General features: G+C 40.8%; 1 protein-coding gene across 3 annotated transcripts in view; it reads right to left on the minus strand.

Annotated features, from left to right (window-relative positions):
• Window positions 1-801: 801 nt before the first annotated feature.
• Window positions 802-18869, minus strand: part of HECA (hdc homolog, cell cycle regulator) — a 32177-nt gene continuing 14109 nt past the window's right edge. Inside the window, exons 1-4 of one of the 3 annotated variants that reach the window (XM_045161937.1) lie at window positions 16411-17949; window positions 6965-7119; window positions 4055-4235; window positions 802-1031 (exon numbers count right to left, since the gene is read on the minus strand). In XM_045161937.1, the coding sequence (XP_045017872.1) occupies window positions 4071-4235; window positions 6965-7119; window positions 16411-17545 (1455 nt within the window). In that variant the 5' untranslated portion in view covers window positions 17546-17949 and the 3' untranslated portion in view covers window positions 802-1031; window positions 4055-4070. Of the gene's footprint in view, window positions 4236-6964; window positions 7120-16410; window positions 17950-18869 lie in introns of those variants that run through there. The other 2 variants (XM_045161938.1, XM_045161936.1) reach the window with 2 other exon arrangements.

The raw sequence follows: 18869 nt of genomic DNA on the forward strand, positions 1-18869 counted from the left end.
ATTTAAAGAAATGGAAACCACTAAGAACAAATAAAATTTTCCTCCATTAAACATAATTCTTAATAATCGGTTTAACTTTTCTTTCTACCATAGTAAGAACTATATGTTCCTTACAATTGCAAAGGAATTTTGTTGAAATAAATTACACTAGTAGTAATCATGATATCCTAAGTCATTAAGGCTTTGAATAAAATAAAATTTATATCTCAGATGTCTGTAGGAAATAATGGTAAAACAAGCTTGGAATCCCCTGGAGACTCTTTCCTCACCCTCCTTTCCACATGTTATTATGTACTCTAATCATTTTGTGGATTTCAATTCTTTGGCTAAGAATAATATATGAAATGAAGGGAACAAGGAAATTTGAAACATAAGCTAAACTAGATCACAGTGCCTCAAGTCAGCAAGAAGTTTAACAACTCAGTTTTCATTTTCTTATAACGAAGAAGGATATAATCTAGTCTTTTCATCATGCAAATTGTTGCAGGCCTAGAAACAACAACAAACTGTAGAACAGGATTATCTACTTAGTCAGATATAATTCCCTATAACCAGAACAATAATTATGGATCATCCACATGGAATGAACTCTGTTATACAGAATGCTTATTTTGTTGTAAAGGGAATTTGTATGTGACGCATCACTTTTAAACAGCAAAAAAAGTTCTGAGTCTTTATTAGCTGCAATAGGGACTTTGAAATAGCTACATGAATTATTCTTTTCTGACCAAACAATCCCACGCTCAAAAACCTAAAATCCCGACAGAAAATAAAGTGGCACACTAAAGAGAGAATACAATATTAGTTTCTGAAATTTTATTATTTTTAATACATACATTTCACAAACAGAAACCTTCTAACACCACACAATTCCAAATGTTTCAATTTTATCAACATTCTTTAACTATTTACACTGTCTTCTCTCAACAAAAGTGCAATCCAAGACATCTTGACAAGAAATCTTTACTGACAAGAATGTATTTTTGAGCTGGTGTTAATGACGCCCATCCATTATGTTTTCTTTCAGTGATCTGGAATAATAATAAAGTCAACAGGACACAGAGATGAGTTGGGTTAGGCAGCATCCCTTTACAGGAACCAAAACACTGAACAAGAGCACTTTCTCCTCACCTCCTCCCCAACCTCTGACTGCAATGACCCAACAGCTGCTACCATGAGACTAGAGAAGAGCAAACTGGAGTGACTGACCCGAAAACAGGAGTAGAGACTGCATGTTAAGCACTGATCTTACGGACAAAACGAAAGATTTCAGCAAGTTAGTCTGGGTGATCTAACAAGTTACATTAAAAGTTTATCTGTTAGTTTTAGGATTTAAACACCTAGGAATATTCTGTTTGGAGAAAGCTCTTTCTTAATTACAATGGGATAATTCAGCCCACTCCCTAACTTCATGGCCATAGGTGTATCAATTTGCTTCAAATGCAACCAGAAAACAGAAGAGAGTGAAGAACTGAGCTAGCCTGCAGAGAAGATGACAATACCATCAGAAATAGTCATCCCACTAAACTAAAGCAGGTAATTTTATTTGTTCAAGGTTTAACTCTTAAAAATAATGATAAAACAAGTTAAAATATATAAAAATTACCTATAAGTGAGTTCATGTCTTTGAACACTATTAGAAAAACAGAAAATGGACCTCTTGGATGACTAATATCCTTTAACATCTGAACCTCAACCAAAATAATCATCTTTTGTGGTATATTCCAATTCCTATCAAGGTACTCAGAGCAAAGTACTTCTAGAAAGTATGATGAAAATATTAAGGTCAGCAGATTCCAAAATAAAATTTATTCTTCACATGGTTGCATACTCAATTATATTTTATTCTCAAATCTGCCAAATTTTCCATTTTAGACAAGAATGCAATTCCATAAAGGCATAGCAATTTAGCACCCACAGAATCCTAACAGAACCATCAAAATAAAGGCCACAAGCACATTTTACTCAACTACAGTGAAACCTCCTCATACTTATTTCTCCAAAAGTAGACAACAACACAAGGGGAAAATACTGAATGCATCTACACTTGCAATAGTTTTAGGCTGAGGGGCATGTAGGTGATCTACATGTAAGCTTTTAAGCTTCAGAACAATAATACAAGCAGGTTTCTCTTTAGAAATTTAGGTGGGTTTAAGAACAGCATTACAAATATTTTACTACTCATCTGAAATTTAGAAATAAAATCCAATGGTATGCTGAAGACAAGAGAAACGCCTCAATTTTTTTATACCTGGTACATGACAGAGAATCAATAGGGAAACAGCTGATTCAGTTACAGTTTTGTGTATCAAAGACAGATTTGCAAGGGCTATGTCCTATAGACCTCTTTTCCTTGCATCAAAGACTGTCAGGCTAATAACAACTTGCTGCGTCTTATGAGCATTGAGCATTTCCCCCACTGAAATAGTCTTCAGATCATCAAATATCAAACTAGATGCAAACTAGATGTGGTCAGCCAAATTATCATCATCCAAACGGAAAGACGAAGAGTATTAGTCAAACTCTCACAGTCAGCTGTGTTCTTTCAAACAAAACATCAAATATTCCATGTAGCAGAACTGAAACTTACTTGCAATGATGCCTAAACACTTCTGAGAGGAAAAACAACTGTTTTTTCTTGGGGGTGAGAGGGGGAAATGATATAAACTAAATAATAGAAAATATCCACATAACCCCAAATTTAGTTACCCATAAAAGGATATTCTCAGCATCCTTATAACACATGTGTGTATTATAGCTGAAATTACCAAATTCATTTTTTGAAAAATCATATTCCAATTCCAGTTTTATAAAGATAAGGGGTGTCAGTCTATTTAAATCAGGAAACTCTAATAAACAGAGGCTGTATTTTAGAAAGCTCAATGCTCTAACAAAGTTCTATAAATTACCATCTTTTTCAACAGTGGTAAGGTATCATGGAGATCTTTAGAATAATCTATCCTCAAACATATTGTTATGCATTTTAATTGGTGATCTTCCAAAATGAAACACTTTAAAAAGAAATACTAAAATTATTCTTTTCCTCAAAGCTTCACAAATAATTTTTTTCCATTCCTTCTGAAGGTCAAATCTTTGATTTTGGAACCTCAGCACTAACAGAGTAAAATGTAACCATAAGCAGTTTGGGGGGAAGCTAAGTGTGCAATGATTGCTTGTGAAACTTACCAATTAGGGTCTGTGGCTGTAAGATTTACCTGTGAGAAGAATCTGATATCAAATGACACTTTGACAGTATAAACCTATATAAATCAGTACCGCCCAAATCATGTTATTCATGGAATTCTCCTTACAGGCTTGTTTGACAAACCTCAAAGATACAATTCAAATGACAGCGTTCTGCCCTTTTGCCCTCTGAGTCGGTGTGCATCATTTCCAAATTCTTTTAGCATGTTCTCTTTGTTACGGGTCAGTTTTACCTAAAAATATGTGCGACACCCATTGTTTTCATATGTCTTATAATTTGGATATTATTTTCAGTATGAAAACTGGCTGCTAGAATACAACAGGGATAGAATCAGGGCTCATGTCCACTTCCCAGTGATCTGTCGGTGAGGGGAAGCGGCAGGTCAGTGTGTGCTGCAGAATGCCAAACCAAAGAGGACAAACACACCATCAGCTCTCCAGGCACAGGTTACATTCACTTGTCACATGTTTTTCCCACGGCCCAGAGAAGACTTAAAAGTGGATCTTTAGACAGTTAACATTTTCTTCCCAACTCCTTCCATGCTCTCAGTTTATGACCATGTAATCCTTTTCCTAAATTCACCCCATCCTCCCCACCACCCTAAAAGCTGCCTGAGAGACTCTTAGTGATAGCGAACCGTTCCCCCAAGCTCACAGGAGTACCTGGCTGGGTGCTGGTCATGACCACAGACTAACACGTGGGAGTCAAGAGAGGGCAAGGGGCAGGACCCCTTTAAGTGGCACACGTACACAAAGTAACTCTCCTTTCAATTAGAAAAGAAATGAATATCACAGAAGGCTTCCCTAGAAAAGATATGTAACAAAGTAATATCAATAAAATAGCTATTACTAAAGCAAAGCTTTCATCAATAAGCTTCAAGAACTTTGAAGGAGGAAAATGGCTTCACGAAATGGTAGTCCAGGTTGCCACAGTGTGGACACTGCTGGACGTTGCTGTACTCGGAGAAGTACTGCATGCCAATCCGCACGTCGATCACCGGCTTCCCACAGTGCTTACAGTTCAGGCGGGCCTGCAGGGGGAACACAAGATGCCGTGAGCCACACTACCCCTCTGCCCCCCCAGCATCGCCAAACAACACTCAAGACTGCTTACCTGGGAAACTGATCAAGAGTTTAATAAAGCATGAGATATTATACACACAAATATTTACCCATCAGCCTAAAAGATTAACGATTCTTCATTTCTCTCCTGATGTGCAGCACTGCTTGTAATTACTCTACAGATGGGAAGAAAATTCTCGACCTGTACTGCCTAAACTTCTCCAGTAAAACTCCTAACAATCGAAAATCTCTTCCCTGTGGGTTTTAATAAGTGGCTGAAACCAACCTCTCTCATCCAAACCTGCATGAAATTTCTTTGAAGATTGTTTTTGAGTTTATTTCTTAAATGTATATACATTTTTCATTCTACTCCTAACTACACTTCTGCTTTCTTTGAGGTAGAAATAAAATTTCCCTCAAATACTCTAGTAAAATTGAGGATCTGGAAATAAGGGCCATGTTTACGCTGAGGCTTCTGGAACCTGCAAGAACACTGTGCCTTCATTCATGCCCTGGCCTCCCTCTAGTAGCACCAGACCTAAGCTTTCAGCAATAGGTCCAAGGACTTCAGTGAATAATAGGAAATTATAAAGTACAGCGGGCTCTCAATTTAGATGCATTCTAAAACCACTTCATCCTCAAAACGCTCCCATAGGTAGGTAGTAGTATATCAATTTTAGATGAACATACTGAAGCACATGGTGATAAAGCAGAAAGGCTGAGATCTGAACTCCAGTAGCTTACCCAGAGCCTACCCTCTTAGTCATTACAGTCTACCTGAGATAAACTCCCTTTTAACTGACTAATCTCTCTGAACAGTATTAAAAGTGAGATTCTAAGCACACCTCTCTCTTTAACCACTCTCTTTAACCTGTTACTCGTTTCTAATAATGAATTCCTGCTTATTTCGGCCTCAAAGTCTTCCTGAAGACACTCCTTGATGCCTTTGTAGCATCTAACATTTGTACCTTTCTCAGTGAATATAGTTAATTGATTTTTTTTTAAGTCAAAAAATTGATTTTTTTTTTTAAAGTCCACTCCAGTAAGGGGCAAGGAAAAAAAAAAAGTGTCTGGGATTAAACTGTTTTAAGGAAGAAATATATGGTGAGTAACAACAGGCTGGGTGTGGCATGATACCACTCTGCTTTTCTCCCTGAAGATAAGACAGCAATCCCAGGGCCTGTCAGTGCTGAAGTAGAAAGAGCACCAGGCTGGCAGTGACAGAGGTTTGTGGTCATGCTGATATGTGTGGGAAGACCTGGGGAAAAAGTTATAATGGTTCAGGCCTCCACGGCATGTGAAAAATAGAGAGTCCTTTCCAGTGCTAGCACTCTTATGAGTTATAGGCCCACACATTCTTTCACTTCCCTATTTCTTTAAAAGGTAACTCTCTGGTGTGTGTAGGAGAGAACTCTTCCTTTTGTTTCTCTCATCTCAAGAGCAGGTAGCAAGGTATACTGGGTATTATAAAATGCTACAGTGAATAACTCTTAGTAAAAGACAATGATATCTCATTTCCAAGACTAAGTTTTAAAATGGAAATGTGGTCTGTATATGAGAATAGCATAAAAGGACTCAATTATATCTAGAATCATATGACAGGCTACGAATGACCATTCAGGGCTCTCACGACTACATTTCTCTTCTAAGATCAGTAGTACAGACACAGAAAGGCTGAAATACCAACCCCGCCAACCTCTTCATTCAACCAACACAGCTTATCTTCTGAATAAATTGCTAATGGTAAGGATGTTCTCTTTATAAAAATCAAATCATAATGCTAAAGATAAAAAACTATTAATAAACTACTGAAATGTTTATCAGGTGTTTATATTCAAGGCTTAGCCACTTAAGAGGAAAGGAAAATAATCTCTCCAGCCTGTAAATATCAAGGAATTATATAAAAAGCCTTTTCTTTTCCAAAGCACTTGGAAACAAATCAAGATATTTCCAAGGATTTTGTCTTCTGTTTCTATGGACTTATTTAATGCATTTTCACATGTTAATACTTTCCTCTCTTCCTCATGACAGCTAAATTTCAGCTGCTTTCTTAGCATCAGAATATGCCTCCCCTTAGCAGAGCTTTAAGGATTACAAATCTTTCAAGTCAGCCTCAGACATATTCCATGGCAGGCAGATCCTATATAAATTGCACTGTCCCACACAAAGGAAACAAAAAGAAAATCCTGTCTATGAGAGGAAGTGAGACTTTCTTCTTTCCTTTTAAATGACAACTTTTTCTTACATCTAAAGCTTTAAAAACTCAAGTAAATAAGAAGAAAACTAAAGGAACCATTGAGCATCCCATCCCACCATCCAGAGACAATCTCTGGTAACAGGCTAGCAGAGTCCTTTTCGTGTTCACTTTTTACAAATTAAAGTGTGCTATTCTGCCATTTAAGACGTGCTTTTTTTGACTTTAAAGACTGAAACTATTTCCCACAGAATTATACATTATCCTGCAAGATCCTGTTTAATGACTGCAAAGTATTCCAGGAACGGCAGCACCATGCTGTAGTTAATCAACCGTCACTGCTGGACTCCTGGGAGGCCCTTGGCCGTTCCTTCCTGCGGCACGTTCTCCACACCCTCCCACCTGCTCCAGCATCACCCCAGGGCTGCCCTTGACTCTTCCATATTTACTTGGGGACATAAGCCTGAGGTCCCCCACTGCTTGCTCTGCGGGGTCCACACCAACCTGACAGCACGGAGAGGCGGCCAGGATGTCGTAGGTGTACATGGTGCCCAGCTGGTGCCAGCTGCCGTCCCACCGTGACTTACACTTGATGCAGATGATCTTGTGAACACCTTCCAGGCAGTCCACGCATACCGCATACAGGTGCATGAGCCTCCCTGTGCACAGAAGACACAAGGCTGAGAGCGGCTGGCAAAGAAGCCACCTTTGGTCACCAAAGGGGATTAAAACAATTGCTTATTTATCAGTTATAAGCCAACACTTTTTCATCTGAACAAATATAAAAAGCAAAATAGATGATACATATCATATATCCCCAAGTTGTCCTTTTAGAATAATGACTCACCACTACTATTCAACATAGTTTTGGAAGTTTTGGCCACAGCAATCAGAGCAGAAAAAGAAATAAAAGGAATCCAAATTGAAAAAGAAGTAAAACTCTCACTGTTTGCAGATGACATGATCCTCTACATAGAAAACCCTAAAGACTCCACCAGAAAATTACTAGAGCTAATCAATGAATATAGTAATGTTGCAGGATATAAAATCAACACACAGAAATCCCTTGCATTCCTATACACTAATAATGAGAAAATAGAAAGAGAAATTAAGGAAACAATCCCATTCACCATTGCAACGAAAAGAATAAAATACTTAGGAATATATCTACCTAAAGAAACTAAAGACCTATATATAGAAAACTATAAAACACTGGTGAAAGAAATCAAAGAGGACACTAATAGATGGAGAAATATACCATGTTCATGGATTGGAAGAATAAATATAGTGAAAATGAGTATACTACCCAAAGCAATCTATAGATTCAATGCAATCCCTATCAAGCTACCAACAGTATTTTTCACAGAGCTATAACAAATAATTTCACAATTTGTATGAAAATACAAAAAACCTCGAATAGCCAAAGCAATCTTCAGAAAGAATAGTGGAACAGGAGGAATCAACCTGCCTGACTTCAGGCTCTACTACAAAGCCACAGTCATCAAGACAGTACGGTACTGGCACAAAGACAGAAATATAGATCAATGGAACAAAATAGAAAGCCCAGAGATAAATCCATGTACCTATGGACACCTTATCTTTGACAAAGGAGGCAAGAATATACAATGGATTAAAGACAATCTCTTTAACAAGTGGTGCTGGGAAAACTGGCCAACCACTTGTAAAAGAATGAAACTAGAACACTTTCTAACACCATACACAAAAATAAACTCAAAATGGATTAAAAATCTAAACGTAAGACCAGAAACTATAAAACTCCTAGAGGAGAACATAGGCAAAACACTCTCCAACATACATCACAGCAGGATCCTCTATGACCCACCTCCCAGAATATTGGAAATAAAAGCAAAAATAAACAAATGGGACATAATTAAAATTAAAAGCTTCTGCACAACAAAAGAAACTCTAAGCAAGGTGAAAAGACAGCCTTCAGAATGGGAGAAGATAATAGCAAATGAAGCAACTGACAAACAACTAATCTCAAAAATATACAAGCAACTCCTGCAGCTCAATTCCAGAAAAATAAATGACCCAATCAAAAAATGGGCCAAAGAACTAAATAGACATTTCTCCAAAGAAGACATATAGATGGCTAACAAACACATGAAAAGATGCTCAACATCACTCATTATCAGAGAAATGCAAATCAAAACCACTATGAGGTACCATTTCACGCCAGTCAGAATGGCTGCTATCCAAAGTCTACAAGCAATAAATGCTGGAGAGGGTGTGGAGAAAAGGGAACCCTCTTACACTGTTGGTGGGAATGCAAACTAGTACAGCCACTATGGAGAAAAGTGTGGAGATTCCTTAAAAAACTGGAAAGAGAACTGCCTTATGACCCAGCAATCCCACTGCTGGGCATACACACCGAGGAAACCAGAACTGAAAGAGACACGTGTACCCCAATGTTCATCGCAGCACTGTTTATAATAGCCAGGACATGGAAGCAACCTAGATGCCCATCAGCAGATGAATGGATAAGAAAGCTGTGGTACATATACACAATGGAGTATTACTCAGCCATTAAAAAGAATACATTTGAATCAGTTCTAATGAGGTGGATGAAACTGGCCCTATTATACAGAGTGAAGTAAGCCAGAAGGAAAAACACCAATACAGTATACTAATGCATATGTATGGAATTTAGAAAGACAGTAACGATAATCCTGTATGCGAGACAGCAAAAGAGACACAGATGTATAGAAAAGTCTTTTGGACTCTGTGGGAGAGGGAGAGGGTGAGATGATTTGGGAGAATGGCATTGAAACGTGTATAATATCATATGTGAAATGAATCGCCAGTCCAGGTTCGATGCAGGATACAGGATGCTCGGGGCTGGTGCACTGGGATGACCCAGAGGGATAGTACAGGGAGGGAGGTGGGAGGGGGGTTCAGGATGGGGAACACGTGTACATCCGTGGCGGATTCATGTTGATGTATGGCAAAACCAATACAATATTGTAAAGTAATCAGCCTCCAATTAAAATAAATAAAGTTAGCCTCCAATTAAAAAAAATAGAATAATGATGGATTACCAACTACCGTCAATGAAACACGTACTTAAAGTTCAAGTTTATTAAACACTGGCTTCAATTCACTTTTCTGAAAAGTGCTGCCAGGTTTACAATACATATATCCAAACTCACATGACCAAGCCACAGAGGCTCATAACCAACCTGGGATCATGCAGGGCTTTCTGCTCATATGGAGGCTGAACCGGCAATGCTGGTCTGTGCTCAGGGGCTCTCATCATCCCCTCATAAAAAGCCCAGAGTCTGTCTTGGTATTGATAGCCCAGAATTATGCCACAGCCAAAATTACTATGTTAACTGTTCTTGCCTCCAAAATTGCTCAGCCATCACCACATCCAATTTAGGAACCAGAATTATATCTTACTTGTGTTTTTTTCCAAAAGGAGTTTGATGTCTTGTTATTTACTAGGCTCTTGAAAGTCACAAGCTCATCCCTCTACTATTTATCGATATCTAATGCTTATAAAGGAAAGACATCACCCTAGTTTACATGGAAGGGTTTAGGTTCAAATCAGGAAGAGTTAAAATGTCCAGCATCAGGCAACAGGTAGCAGCAACAACGTGCTCTCTATGTGGGAATCAGGGTTCCACTGTGCTAAAAACTACCATCGCAGGACACATACTCCTATGTGGTTTCTTATTCAGAATGTGCTGCCCACTGCCATCTTTTCAGTGGTTAAGGGTCAACCTGCTCCTTACCCATTGGAAAGGGATATACAGTACTTATAAGGAAACCTTTCATTTCATTCGCTTACAAGACTCTCTCCACCTCTGTGAGAACTATGCCCTCCTTGAAGGTGCAATGTCTAGCACAGTATCTGGAACATGGAAAGCACTCCATAACTGTATGTTGCATGAACGGATGGAATATGTTAACAGCCAAAGACATTTTAACCTTGGGGGCCTCTGCCAAAAATGGGATGGGTGACAATAGTTTCTTGCAATACTGCCCACCTCTGCTCTGTAGTGTTCTGAAAATAAAACGATCTCACATGCCATGCCCACTAAGAGTGACCTAGGGCATTTCAGGATGTCAGTTCAGTATCCAGCTGCCACTGGAAAAGGCTTCATTTCCAATCTCCCTTCTAGACTTACTCACTGCAGTTCTCCAACACTCAAAGACACCCAGGTGGCTGGTTGGAGCAGGGACAGATGGAGAAGTCACATGTTGGTAGCAATAACCACTATGATGAAGTTGACAGTGAACCTCACTGAATGCTTACCCAGGACCTGGCACTGTGCTTGGAGGCTATGTGACTCATTTTACTTAACCCTCATGACAACCCTATAAAGTAGGCATTATTGTTATTCCCACTTCAGATAGGAGGAAGTAAAACTTACTAGAGCTGAAGTAGCTTGCTCAAGTTCAAAAAGATAGTAAGTAGCAAAGTCCAGACTTAAATTTCTGTCTGACTCTTAACCTCCACTCTACATCATGGGAATTCCTGGCCTGGACTGAGTCTCTGCATTTGTTTCAATTACTGTTTACACGTTGTCCTAAGTACTGAGAATTTAAAATTTCTAAATCTATTCTAGGATTGTGAATTCAAACAAATAGTAGATTTCTGTGGTTCTAAGTGGTAAAGAAGCACCAAAAGAAATTCTTAACTCCATCTGTCTCAGTAAATTAATAAATTATTAAACCTTAATAAATGATCACAACTAAGCAAAAGCATCTTCATCTGGAAAAGTCAGGGAAGAGGAGCTGGAGCTGGGCAAGACAGTGACGGGAACAGGGCCCCAACGCAAGGGCGTGACAATCCACAGAGTCCACCACTGGAAATAATACAATATTTCAGGAGTGTATCACCAACTGCAGCCTGGAATCTTATGGCCTGGAATGGGCCTTTCTATTGGAACTGAAAATGCTTTAAGGAATACATGGTTGAAACTCTAGAATGGAAGAAATGATTGACACTGGCTTGTTATAAAAAAGATTGCACGGACTTCTCTTAGATGTGGCAATAAAAACACAGACACATGCCAAGGCCCCACTTGTGGCACTGACTTGTCGGGTACTGATAAAACACCCAGATCCTCAGATTTTTATTATTAACAATCAAACTACTCAAGACCTTTGTAGTACACACCTAATGCATTCATTATCTGTGGATGTATATGTACTTCAGGTGTGTACACACACACAGAATTTTCAGGCTATCTAATGTTTACCCTCTCACCCACTCTCTGATGGGTATCCAAGATCAGTCCTGGGCTCAGTCATATACTCCTGCTTTTCCTTCTCTTTTCTCCCCATTCAAGAACTCTTCCATTCTTTTAGCCACTAACATTATAAATAAGCTTCAGTGTTCATCTTAGATGCTTATTTCTTATAACACTTGTGAGAGAGATCTCCACACAAAAGTCCCAGCATCTCTTCAAACCCAATACACACAAATGCCTCTTCTTCTTTCGTCTAAGGCCTGGTCCCTTCCCCAATTTTCTCCACTCCTGTTCATGATAATACCATTTACTTTGTTTAGACTAAGAGTGAGCCAACAAGGACACATCTTTATCCTCCACAGTCAAGCTGTCTCCAAAGCTGTAATCTTCCCTTTAACATAATCTCTCACAGCTATTCCCACCTTTCAATCTCCACTGTCACCACTCAGCTGGTCGCTTTTTTCCTTGCATCTAGAATGGAGATTTAAGTTACAACTGCAGAGCTTCCACCCCTTGTAAGCAGTTTTTCTCCCAAGCAACCATTGGCTTAAAAAAAATTTTTTTTGCTAAATTCTTCAATTCATCAACATGGCAAAGCTCTTTGTTATGGCTTGAAAGGACATCTGTAATCTGTTCTCCACGTACTTTACTCATTTTCCACTAGAGAACCTCTGCTCCAGCCAAATGGTTCTCTCAATTCTCTGTCTCCTGATCTTTTTATGAACCACCATTCCTTTGCTCACATTACTCCTTATCAACAAACACCTGATGTAGTAGTTAGACCCTGAGTTTATTAAAGTCCAACGCACCTCCTGATATCTGCCTTCACACTGCCTCCTTTGACTATCCAGGTCAAAGTGCCCTTTTCCTCCTTGCAAATGATAAGATGCTGCTTTATGTACATAATAGCCAGGTGATACCAGCTCCACAGGTGAGACTAGGGCCTTAGGCCTGGTAAAGTTAGTTACATTTTTATAAATGCATCTTACATCCTAAGATTATAGATTGATGAGTAGCAAGAATTGATAGTACCCAGTACAAGTATGCAATGCGTAAGTCTGGTTGGTTAGTGAACTGATTAAATGAAAGGAATTTGTCCATCATGAATAGAAAAAGGACAACTCTCATCTCTTGTACCCTGTACCCTTGTACCCTCATTCATTTTCATAAAGAATACTTCCAGTCATGAAATGATGATGATGTTTCCATCTTCTTTCCTCTATAATTATCCCCACACAGTAGAAAAATCATGTAACAAAATACAAATTCCATCTTCCATGAAACAATGACATACTTGTAACTGTGAACCAAAATATGAGGTCAGAAATAAAATGGAGAAAATAGTAAATGGTGCAGCTCTGAAACTGGACAAAAAGCACAGGGGAGGTTGAGATGAAGAGCTGAAAGAGAAAGAGTAATTTATTACTAAATAACCACACATTCTATACAACTTTCATCAAGAAGCAGAGTCTATTGAATGATCCCCTGAATTTGGGATAGCCTGACAACTTATTTTGAAGAACAGAATGTGACTGAAGTGAGTTACTCAGTCCTAAGCTTAAGTCTCAAGAGAGAAGGGCCATGCAGCCCCATTCTTGCCATCTTTACTGCCATCCTGAAAACAGCATGTAAAAAAGCCCTGGCTAGTCCACTGGCACACAAAAGGATGTATAAACAGGGATAAGCCATTCTAGCCAAAGCTCCCAAGGCCAACCAGTCTGCAAACTGTGAAACGTGTAAGATGCCATCCTAACCAACCAACTCATAAAACTGTGAGAAATTATGAATCATCACTGTTTCACACCACTAAGTTTCAGAATGGTTTGCCCAATAACAAAGGCTAAAAGGCACAGAGGAGTAGGTGACATTCCAGAAAATGAGTAAGACCAAATTCAGCTCACTTTCCCTGCTGAGAAAAATAAAATAGAAATAGCATCCATGAAATAAGAACAGGATGCCATTAAAAAGACCTTTAGGAAATTACAAATACAACACAGAACAGAAAACCTTAAATTCAGTAAAAATATTGGAATATAAAATCACAGAAATCTTCCAGAGAAAAGAATGATAAAGAGATGAACAACAGGACCAAAAACATACATCTCCTCCACCTCAAAAAAAAAAAAAAAAAGATCAGTCTAAGAGGTCCAACATCTGATTAACTGTTTTAGAGTTTAAAAAAAAAAAGAGGAAGAAAATGAAAATGGGAGTAAATCATCAAAGAAATAAATCAAAAGAAAATTTCCCCAAACTGAAGACTTTAGGTTTACAAAATCTTAAAGCTAAGAAAGCATCTTGCACAATGAATGGAAAAAGAGACTCATATCATGGTGAAACTTCAGAATACTAGAAAGAGAAAATCTAAAAACCTTTGGAGGATAGAAGGGAAGATAAAGGAACAGAAGTAAGAATGATATTAGATTTCTTAGTAGCAACATGGGAAGACAGAAGTCAGTGAAGAAAAGCCTTCAAAATTCCAAAGGGAAAATAATTATAACTTGGAAGACTATACCCAGCCAACTACCAATCAAGTGTGAAGACAGAATCAAGATACTATCAGACTTTCAACATCTCAAAACATTTATCCCCAAGCCTCCTTTCTCAGAAAGCTCCTAAAGGATGCTTCTCAACAAATAGGAAATTAACCAAGAATAAAAAAGAAAGCATGAGATCAAGGAAGCAGAAGATAAAAAACAGGAAAAGAGATGAAGGAATTTCCTAGGACACCTAAGTAGTACAGCTAGGTAGTATTTAAGTACACCAGGATGGACAGGAGCAGGAAGGTGAAAGTGTCCACGAAAAAAATTTCTAGAAAAAAATTCATAAAATGTGTGACAGGTATGTGGAAATGTTTTTGAAGGTGGTTTGTAGAGTTGCTGGAGAGTTAGAACTACCAACCAAAGCTTCAAAAAAGGTTAAGCAATTAACTCCGATAAAAACAAAAGGTGTCCTGGAACATATGACTCTCTATACAGGAAATATATCTATACTTGCTGGCTCAGGATTAAATATTTACATACTCATAATAGCAAAATCACTAAGGATTCAACTAAGAATTGTGATATATTCAACGAAGAATTTTGATGCATTATCCTGAGAGAAAGGGGAAGATACAAGAAAGCATAAATCATCATCCACCTTAAAAGTAAATCAATACTGTATTTCCCTGGTGGGTAGCAGTAAAGAATCCACCTGCCAATACAGGAGACATAGGTTTGATCCCTGGTCCAGGAAGACCCCACATACTGCAGAGCAACTAAGCCTGTGAGCCCAACTACTGAGCCTGTGCTCTAGAGTTCAGAGCTGAAACCACTGAGCCCAAATGTCGTAACTACTGAAGCCCTCGCGCCCTGAGCCCAGGCTCCACATTAAGAGAAGCCACCACAAGAAGCCCGCACATGGCAACTACAGACTAGCCCCCGCTCACAGCAACTAGAGAAAAGCCTGTGCAGCAACAAAGACCCAACACAGCCAAAAATTTTTTTTCTTAATTTTTAAAGGTAAATCAATAGGTAATACCTAAAATTGGAGAATGAAGTTCGCGGTTTTAAAATTATGATGGTAAAAATCTGAAGTTAGTTAAGATTTGAGAGTGTCTCTGAGAAGTGAGAAAGCAGGGGCTGCTAGGAAGAAGTTAAGTGGGGATATATCCTTCTTACTATAGGCTTTCTCAGCACAGTTTTAAAGTTATAAACAGCTTATATGTCATATATCCTATATTTATATAAATTCAATAGTTTTACATGAATTGACAGAGTTCTCTGTCAACTGACCAACCCCATCATTCATTTTTTGGCTGAAATGTCCCAGTCTCTGTATGTTATCCACAGCACTAATAAGCTCCCCACCTCTTACTCTCGCATGTGTGTGCTTAGTCGCTCAGTCGTCTCCAACTTTTTGTGACCCCATGTACTGCAGCCTGCCAGGCTCCTCTGTCTACAGGAATTCTCCAGGCAAGAATACTGGAGTGGGTTGCCATGGCCTCCTCCAGGTGATCATCCCAACCCAGGGATCAAACCCAGGTCTTCAGCATTGCAGGCAGATTCTTTACCTTCTGAGCCAACAAGGAAGCCCAAGAATACTGGAGTGGGTAGCCTATCCCTCCTCCAGGGGATCTTCCCGACCTCAGGAATCAAACCAGGGTCTCCTGCATTGCAGGCAGGTTCTTTACCAGCTGAGCTACCAGGGAAGCCATCCCTCACTACCAGAATAATATCTGATTTTTCCTGCAATCAAGAAAGTCTCGCCTTTCACAAATTTTAAGATTAATTCAACTAATCTAAAAACTCACTGTCTCTGACCCCTCCTTTTCCTTCACTGTGTTATGTTTACAAAGATCAAAGAGAATATACTATAGCTTGCTGAGTATATTAACACAGATTTCAAAGGCAACTATTTTATAGCAAGTAAAACATTTTTATGCAATTCCTTCTCTTTCTTCCCAATTACTAAACACTACACATCCGAATCCTCTCTTCAAATTAGAGCAAGACAAAAACATAAAATTACCCACCAGGACCACTGTATACTTAGTATAGTGTGACATCAGAGTGAAGGCTATCACCTCCACCACCTCAATGGGCAGAGCTGAAATATTCAAATGTTAGCTAGCTCCTGACTAGAACAAAAACACACCAGCAGTTAAAATGAAGCCCGAACACAGCCATCCCTTCTCATTGGCTTTTCATTTCTCACACACAGAAAACCGGCAAGGTGAGTGAACACCTGTACCTTGAAGGTGACAGGGAACATCGTATTCGATCTCATCGTGTCTCGAGGGGCTTAAGAACAGAGTTCCGTCCACCAGCGGGAACTGCTCGAACACCGGGAGCGCCCGGTGGCACAGGGCGCAGTTCACCACGTTCCTGTGGCTGGCGCTCAGGGCTGCCAGGATGAACTTGCGCAGGTCCTCGCCCTGGCCCATCTGGGCATCGTCCTCCATCCGCACGTGGAAAGTGTTCAGCTTGTGCCGGGGGATGTGAGTCAGGAGCTCGGACAGGTCCAGGCGCCGGAGGAACTGCACGGGCGCATCGAAGTGGCCCCCCCTATGAACCGACAACCCCGCCGGACTGTAGTCAAAGTGGGCATTTCGGAACACGTGGCCCCCAGCCAGGGCCTTTTTGTGAGGCTCCAGGTGGATGGCGTTCTTGAGGAACTCCCCGAGGTACCTGGAGGAGCGGGGGCCGCTGAAGTGGGCGGGGGAGAGGATGGAGTAGCCGGTGGGCGGGGACTGGCCTGGGGAGCCGCAGGGCGAGCGCGCCCCGTAGACTGCCGCGCCGGCCCCGGCGCCGCCCTTCTCCTGCGAGTTCTGCCGGTCCATGGAGTGCCGGCGGGGCAGGTCGTGGCTCAAGCCTTTCTGGGGCTTGGAGGGCGGCCGGCACTTCTTGGCCTCCTCCACAGCCTCGCCGGGGGGCCTCCCGGTGTTCTTCTCTGACCCCGACTTCTTCTTCTTCTCATCCTGCATCCGCTTTACCTGGTACCAGTCCGTGTCCTTCTTCAGGTGGCCCTGGCCGCAGCGGCAGGAGCAGAAGCGGAAGGCCAGGTCGTAGCCCTTCTTGGTCCACATGTTCTGGCGGCACTGCTTCTCGTTCCAGCTCCGGGCCCGGCCGATGCAGTTGAACTGGACCAGGATGCTGCTCTCCCACTCGTAGAAGCACTGCAGGTGCATCCAGGTGCTGTGCGGGCAGTGCTCATTGTTGCACACCACCTTCTGGTAGTCGTCTTTCTCCAGGTCCACCGGCCTCCCGAAGCTGCAGATCAGCGGCGTCGCACAAGGGGCTTCTGGGGAGAAGCACAGAGAGAGAGAGAGATTCAGCTGGCGCACTGTGCGATTCCAGCCGACACCAAGAGTGAGATCAAAGCTCATTCACCATCCCGCCTGAGCCCATTCACGCCAAAGGTACAGCACGTTTCTGGTGTGGAAATTCCCACTACTGGAATAACACCAGACCGGGTTAGAAAACGTTCACCGCTTTCTTTTGGTGGGATGTTGTGCCAAGGAAATTTATTCTGTGATATTTGTTATCAGCTGAAAAAACCATTAAGCTTCAAAAAGCCCAAATCCCTCACAGTGCAATTAGCTGTGCATCAGTACTTGCAACAGTGTAGTATGAGGTCTTCCTGAGACATGAGTGTAATGGCAGGCAGTTTCAGGTTTTTTTTTTTTTTAATGAATCACTCCGCTGAACTAGAAAATATGATGCAGCTAGGGAACCAACAAGAGGGCTTCCCTGGTGGCTCAACCGTAAAGAATCTGCCCGCCAAGCAGGAGATGTGGGTTCCACCCCTAGATCGGGAAGATCCCCTGGAGGAGGACATGGCAACCCACTCCAGTATTCTTGCCTGGAAAATCCCATGGAAGAGGAGCCTGGTGGGCTATATAGTTCATGAAGTCCCGAACAGTTGGACACAACTTAGCAACTAAATAACAAGAACAACTGAACCAACAAGTTCAGATGGTAGCTCCAAAAGGGCTCTCAAACCCTTTCTCATAGGATTGGGTAATCCTGAATACCATGGAGAAAAGAAAACAGACTTGCCTCATCCCCAGCACTCTAGAATGGTCTGATACCTAATGGCAGGATGTTTGATTAAACCAATTGTTAGTCTACAAAGAATTACACTGCCAGTTCATGAGGGAAAAAAAAAAAATTCTCCTTAAGCTATGAGGACAGCAAGCAGGAACACCAAGGTATCTCTACCCATAGGGTGTACAAAAGGCCAAGCAGGTTCCCAGAAGGGAGGTAAAACTTGGTAACACAGAGTAGACCCCATTTCTTAAGAAGTAAGTAAGATTTGTGAACATCTGGAAGCTATGCAATTTCCCTAAACCTTCCCAGCATCCCCGCTGCCCACCGATGACAAGTACGACATGCCACCAAACGAAGCAATGCCAATGATGGGGCCCACAAAGCTGATGGCCCTCTATGGTACAATCATCCCCTTCAGTGTGGGACTCCAGGAACTCGGCAAAATGGCCCAAACTGACTAATCTACCTCTGTGATTACCATGGCCTCCCCATCTACCTCCTGGGAGTCACAACACTTCATCTTCACTTGTTCAAACCCCAAGTGCCCAGTGTAGCAATTGGCAGCATGAACTCTGCAGCCTGACTGCCTGGGTGAGAACTCCAGCAGTACCATCGATGAGCTGTGTGCTCGCGGACAGGTTACTACTTCTCTTTGTGTCA

The sequence above is a fragment of the Bubalus bubalis genome, chromosome 10, assembly GCF_019923935.1.
Source record: "Bubalus bubalis isolate 160015118507 breed Murrah chromosome 10, NDDB_SH_1, whole genome shotgun sequence".
In the NCBI taxonomy this organism is placed as follows: domain Eukaryota; kingdom Metazoa; phylum Chordata; class Mammalia; order Artiodactyla; family Bovidae; genus Bubalus; species Bubalus bubalis.